The sequence below is a fragment of the Pan paniscus genome, chromosome 17, assembly GCF_029289425.2.
Source record: "Pan paniscus chromosome 17, NHGRI_mPanPan1-v2.0_pri, whole genome shotgun sequence".
Lineage (NCBI taxonomy): Eukaryota > Metazoa > Chordata > Mammalia > Primates > Hominidae > Pan > Pan paniscus.
Window position 1 is genome coordinate 65,379,519 of NC_073266.2, and position 12,625 is coordinate 65,392,143.

At 34.5% G+C, this 12,625-nt stretch overlaps 1 protein-coding gene across 12 annotated transcripts in view; it reads right to left on the bottom strand.

Annotated features, from left to right (window-relative positions):
- SMAD2 (SMAD family member 2) overlaps positions 1-12,625 on the bottom strand; it is an 89,780-nt gene that overhangs the window by 11,896 nt on the left and 65,259 nt on the right. For all 12 annotated transcript variants that reach the window (XM_063597276.1, XM_063597275.1, XM_055102648.2 and 9 more), the window contains one exon: positions 11,758-11,832. In XM_063597276.1, the coding sequence (XP_063453346.1) occupies positions 11,758-11,832 (75 nt within the window). The remainder of the gene's footprint in view (positions 1-11,757; positions 11,833-12,625) is intronic.

Below are 12,625 nucleotides of genomic sequence, written 5' to 3' on the forward strand. Positions count from 1 at the left end.
GAAAAATCATGGCGCAACTAGTCTGCTCAGTTCCATGCAACTCAATTTTAAAACACATTTGCTATAAACATTGTTAAATAATCTTATTAAAAATATAAAATATATTTTCTTTTATGATCATCATTCCCTACACGTTTAGGCAAAGTTACCTAAAAGAGCATGACCCAAGCTTCAAATGTATACCAAGAGCATAATTGTAGAATAAGATAGGTCAGGCTGGGCATGGTGGCTCATGCCTGCAATCCCAGCACTTTGGGAGACTGAGGTGGGTGGATCACGAGGTCAGGAGTTAGAGACCAGCCTGGCCAACATAGTGAAACCCCATCTCTACTGAAAACACAAAACTTAGTCGGGCATGGTGGCATACACCTGTAATCCCAGCCACTCGGAAGGCTAAGGCAGAAGAATCGCTTGAATCCAGGAGGCGGAGGTTGCAGTGAGCTGAGGGCAACCCACTGCACTCCAGCCTGGGCGACAGAGCAAGACTCTGTCTCGAGAGGGAAAAAAAAAAAAAAGAGTAAGATAGGTCAGACCATCTTACACACCTCCTCCCTACCACACACTATTATAACCATGACATAAAATACCAGGCAATAAAGGTGAAATGGTAGCCCCTAGATAAATAAATGAATCAGAGAAGAGATGCTTAGTTTTTACAAGACAGTACGGTCTTCCACAACATAATTAAGTTATGTTCCTTTTTTCTCAGTTTGAAAAATCTGCTGGCAAGTCACAAATCTGCTGGCAAGTCACAAATCTGCTGGCAAGTCACAACAGGTACAACTAAGAAAGGTCAAAACATATTTGGAACAATGAGCTAAAATTCACTGCTGTTTCCTGAAGCCAACATAAAATAAACAAAGCCACTATTAGAAATGGAGGAAACTGCCCAATTATTCATCTTTTAACTGTTTACTCCTCTATTAAATACTTAGAAATGACCAGTAGGATCATTTAAATTAACAGGCGTTCAGTCAGATGTGACAGGTTAGAATTACAGATTACAAAAAAGACAAATTTTAAAAACTTAAAATAAGCTAACAATTAATAGAAGCCTTTAAAAAAAAAAAAACCAGAGGCAAGGAACTGATGATTAGCCTATGAATTATTCATACATAAATGCTGCTATTGGAGTCTCACCTACCACAGGTCTTCCACTTAGAAGAAATATTATAAATATCCTATTTGAGATCCAGCGTGAATTAGCAGTGTCTACTTACAGCTAAACCATCTACAGAAATCCCTGTGCATGTATCTTCGCGTACAAATTCACATATATTTGTAGGATACATTCATCAAACCTTTGACAAATTAACAAATGTCAAATAAAATGTGTTAAACTTTTATAAGTGCCAAAATACCCTCTCAAAAATGTTTCATCTCACTAAGAATTTATAAGCTAGTGTTTCTTCACACCGTGTCACTACATGTTGACATCTGCCAATATGACAGGTTTAAAAGGAGCAATTTTTTAATTTCTTGTTTTTGCTGTAAACAGTGTATTTCTGTTCTTTTAGCCAATTCTATTAACTATCTTTTTCTTCTTGATTTGTAAGTTTTTAAACTTAAAAATCAGTTCTTAGACTTGTCATCTATTTGCAAATATTCACCCAGGTTTTTTATAAAAAATCTGTTATAACTTTTAAGGTGACATTAAATTGTTTTAATTTTAAAAAGACTTTTTTTTTAGAGTAGTTTCAAGATCACAGCAAAACTGAACAGAAAGTACAAAAACCTCCCATATGACCCCTGCCCTGCTTCCCCAAATTCCCTATAACATCCGCAAACCACAATGGTCCATTTGTTATGATAATGAACCTACACTGATACATCATTATCACTGAAAGTCCATAATTTACATTAGGGCTATGTTATACATTCTCTGGGTTTTGACAAATGTATAATGACGTGTATCCATTTACAGTTTCAAACAGAGTAGTTTCACTGCCCTAAAAATGCCCTGTGCTCCACCTAGTCCTCTTTACCTCCCACAAAGCCTCAGTAACCACTTATCTTTCTACTGCTTCCATAGTTCTGCCTTCTCCAGAATGTCATATATAGTAAGTCTTCATTTAACATCTTCCATAGGTTTTTGGAAACTGACTTAAGCAAAATAATTGTACAACAAAACCAACATTCCCCAATCATCAACACTGTAACGAAATGACATTACTTGAGGACCTGTTGTACATTAATTGGATATATCAGTTTATTTATCTAGTCACCTATTAAAACATCTTGGTTGCTTCCAAGTTTTGGAAATTATAAATAAAGCTGCTATGAACATCAATCTGCAGGTTTTTGTGTAGACCTAAGTTTTCAATTCATTTGGGTAAATACCAAGGAGAAGCAAGACTGCTAAACCATATGGTAAGAATATAGCTAGTTTTGTAAGAAATCACCAAACTGTCTTCCAAAGTGGCTATACCATTTTTCATTCTGACCAGTAATAAATGAGTGTGCCTGTTGCTCCCCATCCTCACCACACCAGCACTGATGAACTCCCTCAGCTTTTGTCTGAAAAATTTTTTATTTCTCCTGCATTTCTGAAGGACAGCTTTACTGGTTATAGTATTCTTGGTTGGCAGGGGTACTTTTTTCTTTTTTTTAGATGGGGTCTCACTCTGTCACCCAGGTTGGAGGGCAGTGTCACAATCTTGGCTCACTACAACCTCCACCTCCTAGGCTCAAGCAATTTTCTCACCTTGGCCTCCTCAGTAGCTGGGACCACAGGTGTGTACCAACACACCCGGCTAATTTCAGTTTTGTTTTTTAATTCTTTCAGCACTTTAAATACACCACCCATCTCTCCTGGCCTGCAAACTTTCTGCTGAAAAATCTGATTGTCTAATGAAGACTCCCTTGTTATGTGGCACGTTGCTTTTACTCTTGCTGCTTTTATTCACAATAGCAAAGATACAGAAGACAACCCAAGTGTCCCATCAACAGATGAATGAATAAAGAAATGGAGGGTTATACACACAATTGAATGTTATCCTGCCTTAAAAAGGGAGATCCTACCACTTTTGGCATGGATGAATCTGGAAGACATTATGCCAAGGGAAATTAGGTGGACATAGAAAGACACATGGCATAATCTCATATGTGGGTTTTTTTTTTTAAGCCAAATACATAGAAACATAATAAAATGGTGATTACAGGTTGGGGGGAAAATAGGGAGATTATAGGTCAAAGGGTATAAAGTTGCAGATATGTAAGATATGCCCAGAGATCTAATGTACAACCTGAGGACTACAGTTACAATATTGTGTTGTATACTGGAAATTTAGTGAGTCGATTTTAGGTGCTCTTATCACACACATAAAAAGGTGACTATGTGAGATGATGGATTTAGTTGACTACAGCAACCATTTCACTACATACACCAAATATCATGTTATATACCTTAAACATATACAATAAAAATGTATGCTTTAAAAAGTCTAATTTACTGAATACAGACTAAAGTGTTCACAAACCTTCCAGAAAACTGGGAATCATCCTGGGTTGCTTCTTCAACCTTAACCCAAATATGATCACTAGTCATATTCTAAGCCTCAGCAATATGTATCAAAAGCACCCACTTCTCCCCCATGTCACCTAAAACCAGCCAGACATATAGTGTAATAAACAAGAACAGGAACTCTAGAATCTGACATCCTACTGAATTTCTCTGTCATTTTCTAGCTATTTTTTAATGAGGTTCATTACAGCATTGTTTTTTAATTTCTGGTAAAAGTTGAACCTTTTAAAATTTTAATTTTTTGCTAGATGCAATTACATATAATGCTTAAGTTTTCCTGTTTTGCCTAACTATGCTAATTTTTTATAATGAACATCCATTTGTTGTATAATTTGAAATGCTGTATCATAATCTTATGTGTAGAACACTGTTTAACTTTTATCTGACACAGAATAATGGTAGAAATAAGAGATTAAGCTTCCCTGCCAAAGTGATACATTATAATCGTCAAATTCAGCTTATGAAATATATAATGCATGAATGATCGTTTTTTCATTTCTTGTTTTAAAAAACTTAATCCCCAGTGCGATAGCATCTTAGGTTTTACATATTTCCAATTTTTCTATGAGAGCATAATTCTGTTCATAATGAGAAAAGAGGCTGCTTTTGTTTTTATTAGAAACTCCTACAGAGTTCCCCTTATAGTTAGTATGTAGAAGATTGGGGAAAACCTTTGCTTCTGAAATAGCAGTAAGAAAACAGTGGATAAACAAAGAAAAATTCTATTTTTCTTTAAAGTTATCACACAGATATAGATCCAAATAAGTCCACAGGAACTAATTTACAGAGAGGGATGAGCTCCTCCCCAGTTAACAGAGAGTGGTTCACTACTGACAGCATCTGCCAAGTCAGGACACAGACAAAGGACTGAGCTTGCCAAAGGAGAAGCCAACTAAAATTTCAATGGCCATGCACAGACAACAGGAATCTAAGAAGCTGCAAGCACAGAGCTCCTCTTCACCAGTCAGTTTTAATACATGTCTTTAGCTGAGTACATGGTAGCATAGGAAGTCCTGGGCAAGGCTGGAAAGAAATAAGAATATGCAGTCTTGCCATATTTGTATCTGAAAGTTCTGATAAGGTAGGGAACTGACCCTCCCTGAAACCTGTGTGATGTGACATTAAAGCACCAAATTATCACCGTTCCAACTCAAATCCTAAGGGCAGGGAAAGGATCAGCTCCTCAACTTGGCAAATAGAGAGAGAAAAGAGTTGGTCTTTCCAAAGAAAGTGTTATCTATTTTAATCTCTAATATTATTATATATACAACACCCACTATCCAATTAAAAAACGAGATATTCAAAGATGGAGGGGGAAAAAAGTGACCCCATAATCAAGAGATAAAACAGTCAACAAAAGCAGGCCATGTTACATATTAACTGGACACAAATTATCAAAGACTTTAAAATGGAAATTTTATAGCTAAAAAATAAAGGATCTGAAATGAAAAATTCATTTAATTGGATTAAGAGCAGACTCAAAGTCAGGGTCACATACATATTATCACTTGATTTTCAACAAAGGAGCCAATGTAAATCAATGGAGAAAGGAATGTCTCTGCAAAATGGTGCTAAAACAACTGAAAGAAATGTCTGTAGTAAAGGAATAAAAAGCAGCAAAAAGGAGCCAAACTGGTAAATATGTAGGTGAATATAAAATACTTCTTTTTATCCCTTCTAATTTCCTTTAAAAATCAACTTGATATCAAAAGCAAAAAATAACACTGAACTTTGGGGTTTATATATTTTTATTAAGTAAAATACATGTCAATAATAGTACAAACAACAGAAGTAGATGAATGAAACTAGAGTGGTGTAAAGTTAAATTTTACATGACGTTGTAAAATATTACAACTTAAATAAACTTCTAGGTATAACATAAGTACAATGTAATCACGAGAATGCCAACTGAGAAAATAATACTAAGTGTTACTGGTAAAAAGCCAAGAGAGTAAATAGAATGAGAAACAAAAATTATTTGATTAGTCTAAAAGGCAGGAAAACAAACAGATAAAAACCAGAGAGAACAAATAGACAGACAATTGCAAAATGGTAGCCTAAAGCCAGTATCAATAATTCCTCTAAATATAAGCGGACTAAATTTTCCAACTAAAAGACAAAAATTGTTAGATTAAATAAAACCAAAAATATGCTGTCCACAGGAAACACATCATAAATATAAAGATTCGGATAGACTGAAACAATTAAAAATATATCATGTAACCAGAGGTAAGAAAGAAGATATGGTGATGTTAATATGAAATGCATTTTATAATTAGGGCAAATTAATTTGGAAGATGTGTAATTCCAAATGTGTATCATCTAATAACAGAGGTTAAAGACACATGAAGCAAAAACTGACAGGACTAAAGGCACAAACAGATGACTCTAAAATCAGAGCTGAAGATTTTAACACTTATCATAACTGACAAAATAAGGAGATTTTAAAAAATCATAAAGAATTAAGAAGATTTAAACACCATCAACCACCCTGACCTAAATGACATTTGGAACACTATAGTATATACATTCTTTCCAACTATATATGGAACTCTTATCAAGATAAGTTACAAGTTATAGCATAAAATAATTTTCATAAATTTCCAAGGACTAAAGTCACACACACTATATGCTGGACTGTTAACAGAATTAAATTAGAAATTGATGAAGTATCTAGAAAATCCTCACACTCCTAAGAAAAACCCAAACTTCTAAATAACTCATGAATCAAGAAGAATTAGAAAATAAGTGATAATTTAAAAACAACATAAAATTTGTAATATAGAGCTAACATAAAGCTTAGAGGGAAATTTATAGCTTTAAATGTGTACATTATAAACAAATCAATGATCTAAATGTACACCACAGGAGGCTAGAAAAGACCAGATTAAATGAAAAGTAAGCAGACAAAAAGATGAATACAAACAAAACAGAAAAGAGACAAAGACAACAAAAAATGAACAAGACAAAAAATTGGTCCTTTGAGACTACTGATTAATCCATTACAAGACATTCTAATAAAAAATTAAAAAGTCAAATTACTAACATTATAAATTTTAAAATGGATCTCACATATATGAAAGGAATAACAAATATCAGAAATAACTTTATATCAATACATTCTCCAGCCTGGGCAACCTGGTGAAATCCTATCTCTAAATAAAACACAAAAATTAGCCAGGTGCAGTAGCATGTACCTGTGGTCCCAGCTCCTCGAGAGGCTAAAGTGGGGAAGATTGCCTGAGCCTGGGAGGTTGAGGCTGCAGTGAGCCAACCAGGCCACTGCACTCCAGCCTGGGCAACAAAGTGAGATCCTGTCTCAATTAATCAATCCTATGATTTAAATGAAATGAACACATTTCTAACAAAATCCAAGTTTATCAAACACATACACAAAATTAAAAATGTAAATAATTCTCAATTTAAAAAACCTTTTCCTACAAGAGATGGTTTCTCTGGAAAAATCAAACTTTGTTTTGAATACAAGGTCTCGCTGTTGCCCAGGCTGGAGTGCAGTGGCACAAACATGGCTCAATGCAACCTCCACCTCCTGGGCTCAAGTGACCCTCCCACCTTAGCCTCTTAAGTAGCTGGGACCACAGGTGAATGCCACTACCCCTGGCTAATTAAAAAAAAAAAAATTTTTTTTTGTAGAGACGGGGTCTTGCTTTGTTGCCTAGGTTGGTCTTGACCTCCTGTGCTCAAGCAGTTCTCCAGCATTGGCCTCCTAAAATGCTAGGATTACAGGCAAGAACTACCATGCCCAGCCCTATCAAAAATTTAAGAAAGAAATAATGCCAACCTTAAAGAAACTCTTCGAGAAAACAGGAGAAAGCCCTTTCCAACACATTTTATGATATTAAAACTAATAAACACATTACAAGGGAAAAAACCCTATAGACCAATCTCTCATAAACATAGATGGAAAAATTCTCAAAAATAAAACAATTCAAATCCATGAAACTATATGATCCTCTTTATAAACGCAGAAAAAAAATTTGACAAAATTCAACAGCCATTTATAAAACACAATTAGAACATTAAGAACAAAAAGGAAAAAGAACTTCCTCAATCAGATACAATCTCCAAAATATCCACAATTAACATCATACTTAAAGGGGGAATTGTGAAATGTGTTCTTCCTATAATCAGAACAATGCAAAAATGTCCATTCTTACAGCTTCAACAGTTTATTGTAGGTCTTAGTTAGGACAGAAAAAGAAAAAAGCATGAAGACTGGGGAAAAAAAGAAAAACTGTCAGCCGGGCACGGTGGCTCACGGCTGTAATCCCAGCACTTTGGGAGGCCGAGGCGGGTGGATCACCTGAGGTTGGGAGTTCGAGACCAGCCTGACCAACATGGAGAAACTCCGTCTCTACTAAAATACGAAAAATTAGCTGGGCGTGGTAGTGCATGCCTGTAAACCCAGCTACTCAGGAGGTTCAGGTTACAGTGAGCTGAGATCATGCCATTGCACTCTAGCCTGGGCAACAAGAGTGAAACTCCATCTCAAAAAACAAACAAAAAAAACTGTCCTTATCAACAGATGACATGGCTGTGTATGCAGAAAACCTCAAGAATCTACAGAATTCTAGAACCAAAAAGTCAATTTAACAAGAATGCAGGAGAAAAGAATATACAAAAATCAAGTATTTCCCATATCCTAGGAACAACTGGAAAATAAAATGTAAAAACAAAAACGTGTAACAGCACTAAAAGTATAAAATACTAAAAAATTTATCTAATGAAAGACATGCTATACATCTACATCAAAAACTGTTTAACACATGGCAGAAAAAAGGCATTGTTATTAAGACTATTATCCTGAAGTTGTCAAACCTGACCCCTCATTTTTGACAAAAATCTTACTTTCCTATTTTATAGAGCTGATCCTAAACCACAAAAATCAAGTGCTTCTGTGTCTGGATCTCAATTCTTCACTTTCCTTCAAATCTTTGTGCAATCCACTATCTTCCTTTTTCTTAATGGTTAACTCCTCTTAACATTTTAACTACCTTCATACAGTGCTTATTACAGGTTAGAACACATAGATGCCTTATAAATATTAGCCCTATTAATACTCTATGAGTTAAATGCTATTATTGTCCCTATTTTACAGATTTAAAAACTAGGTTACCTAGCTAGCATATGTAAGAGGAACATTTCAAACTCAGATAGTCTAGCTCAGAGTCTCACTATGCTATTTTGATTATATGCATTTAGTTAAGAGGAGTAAGTCTTGTAAGTGGAGTGTATGGGAAAACTGTCTAGGAGTACAAAAAACTAGTAGTTTACAAGAAGAAAAAATTAAAACGTATTTTCTATTTATTTAATCTCATCCTTCAATTTCTAATTTTTGTATATATTTTTAAATGTACATGAAGTACCTGTATATAACTTACAAATAATTAAGTGTACATATTAGTAGGATACTCTCAAAATCTTAATACTCACTGTATTAGCTTCCTAGGGCTTGCTCTAACAAAATACCACAAACTGGGTGGCTTAAAACAACAGAAATTTATTTTTTCAGAGCTTTGAAGGACCTAAGTCCCAAGACAAGGTGTCAGCAAAGCCATGCTCTCTCAAAGGCTCAAGGGGAGAATCTGTTCCATGCCTTTCTCTTAAGCTTTTGGGTTTCCCAACAATCCTAGGAATTGCTCAGCCTGCAGGTGCTAACTCCAGTTACCTGCCTCCATCTTCATATGGCACATTCCTCCCTATCTTATAGACACCAGTCATATAGAATTAGGGCCCATCGTACTTCAGTATGACTTCATCTTAAACAACTACATTTACAAAGATGCTACTCCCAAACAAGGCCACATTCTGAGGTACTGGAGGTTAGCACCTCATTTTATCTTCTGGGACACAGGCAGATTAAAAACCCCTTTAAGTCTCTTTGTGTATCTTGGACCAAGCACCGTGTATGTAGAAGATACAAAACTGAATTGTGAGTTATGAGATCCACATCTTATGATCTATTATATTCTATTTCTCTATATACCTGTTTGAACAAATATGTTCATAAAAATCATGACTTGAAAAGGGACTGATTATACAATACTACAAAGGTTAATCGAACTTATAAATTTCTTACGATGTCCAGCCTGATCTCTAATATCCACTATAAAGGAAGAATAAAGTCTTGACCAGCAAAATCTAAATTTAAAAAAAAGAAAAAAGTAACAAGTGCTTGTTCGTACACTTACTTATTATGCCTAATTTATCCTCTGGTTGCCCTTTTAAAAAATTTCAATTCATTATTTTTAACAGCAGGTTATGAAAGATGAATTTAATTATGTCTTTCCTTCTGGAAGGTATGAACCAGAGTTAGAGAGGTGGCCAACTTTGTTCTAAATTGGAGCCCTGCATCAGTCAGAATTGTTTCTTGCCATGGCCCCAAGAGAGAAACTGATATTGGGTAAGAGGCTGGCAGCCAAACAAACTGTTGGCATCTCATGAATCACATATTCCCATTGCCATACAGTAATTTTAAACCTGTCATTCAGAAAGCCAGTAACACTGCTCCACTGAAACAGAAATATTAGGTTGGGTTCAAAGTTAGCCCCAACACTGCAATTATTTTAGCTGGCTGATTCAGCTTATTCTCCACTTTTGTACTTTGATTCATTTATCATACGTAACGAATACTCGTATTATTGCTCCTCCTGTGTTTCAGTTATTGTTGAATAGGTGTCTGTGCACTAAATTAGAATCCTTGCAGCCTTTTTTTTCTGGCTTATTTCACTTAACATACTGCTTTCAAGGTCCATCCATGTTGCCACACGTCATGCTATACTGTCATTCCTTTACATGGTTGAATAATTCCATTGCAGAAACATACCTCATTTTATTCATCCACTCATCATTTGATGGACATCTGAGTTGTTTCTAACTTTGAATATTAAGAATAATGCCTGCATAAATGGTCATGTACAAGTTTTTGAGTAGACATGTTTTCAGTTCACTTGGATACATAGCTGGCCACAATATGTTAACTCTGTATTTAACTTTTTGAGGAACAGCAAACTTTTCCAAAGTGTTGAACCATTTAACATTCCTACTAGCAATATATGAGGACTCCAATTTCTCCACATCCTCACCAACATTTGTTATTGTCCTTTTTTGATTATAGCATCTAGTAGGTGTGAGGTAGTATCTCACTGTGGTTTATGACGTTCAGTATCTTTTCCCATCATTCACTTTCAAATGTCACAGTAACAGCTGTCCATCACAGGCAAAAAAGAATATTATTGCTTCAAGAAGAGTGTCATCTAATTTTAGTAAAACATATGTGGAAAGTCAAATATTATTTGCATTAAGATGTATAACACGTTATTTCCAATGTTCATTAGATTATCTACCTTTCTTAGTTATCTGGTACTCCTAAACACCCAAATGTATGATTAGCTACAGCAGAAACTTCTTTACCTGGGAGTCCAAAAAAACGGATTTAAACAACAGAATTATTGTAACCCCTCCCTCCCCCACCAATGTTAATCCACTTAAAAATAATTTAGATTATCATAACCAAGAATGCATTAGTGTTAAGATGTGGAGAAAGACTGATGGTATAATTTGTCAGGTTGTGATATTAAGGTGTCCAACAGTTAAGATACAGACAGGTAAAATGAATCAAACTGGACAATTACAATGACATCAAAGTGATTTCACTGGTAGTTTATTAGTTCTGCTGAGTTATACATTTTATTACATAAGACGTGATTTAAAGCTTTAATTTTTTTCTTCATCACTTTTTGGAGTTGATAGCTAAGTATAAGAAATTAATCTACTATAATTCAAAACTCACTATTAGGTTAAAAAAGCAGTGAAAAGCTGATCCCCATCCTTCACCCCCAAATTCCTCTGAAAATCTGTTATTTGAGTAATTATGGTTTTTTATCACAGAGAGATACTTAGTCATAGGGTTACTAAAATTTTCAACAGAAGCAAATACTTAAAAAGAAATAAAAGTATGTGCATGTTTTCAAATTTTCATTTACTCTAATAAAAAAATAACAATTATTCTGCAGAGTAGCATACGTTATAATTTTTCAGTGACAACATGGACCTCTTTGGTAGTTCAGATATGTTAAATCAAGATAGAAGATCATCTTTTTTGGTATGCGTCTCAACTTCTCTAAATTTAAGAGTAACATCTTTTGTGAATTTCAAACAATACAAGAAATGTATATCTAATAACTGAGGAATTTTCAAAGACATTTTTTTACCTGTGTCCATACTTTGATTCAACTGTTGGTCACTTGTTTCTCCATCTTCACTGATATATCCAGGAGGTGGCGTTTCTACAAAAGTTTAAAACAAATCAAGCATAGCTGCAACATAATCTCACTACCTTTTCTCTCAGCTACCAGAGATAACCAATGAATCACTCCAAATAACAAATAATAATGTTATATAATATTATAAAAAGTAATATTGCATACTGAGGGTGTATAATTCAGGATCTTGTCCAAATTTTGCAGTGAATCCTTAACATCTACTTTTAATAAAATCCTACTCTCTGGACATACACATTATGTACGTATCTTGCTCATTCCTATATGTACATATTCTGGGGCAAGAGCCAAAAACGTAACTTTAAAAATGCCTCAGATCTGAATCAGTAGGCTGCAAAACCATCAGTAACTACAATTTTTTTTTGTTGTTGTTTAATCTAATGAACATCGTTATTTTATGAGTACTTAGAAAATTAAAAAACACACAAGATTTTGGATTATAAAAGTATTAAATAATACAGGCTTACAACTTACACTAAGTTCTATAGGGTAAAATATGGTAGAGTATGGTTCCGGATTGGTCCAGGCTGAATTCTATCTAAAAAGTGTGTTTCTCCAAGGATTCCTAACCGGTAAAGTCTAAGTGTTTGAAGCAGAAAATTCAATTCAAATATAGACTACTGTATAAAGAGGTAAAATGCTCCCTGAAAATAACCATTAGGATTCTAATATATTATTTCCAACATGTTGTCTGAATAAAACACTTATATTCAGAAAGGTATCTGAATAGCTGAATAAACTGCATGTAAAATAAAAACATGTATACAATTTAATCAACTGTAATTCCAGGGAGGAAAAA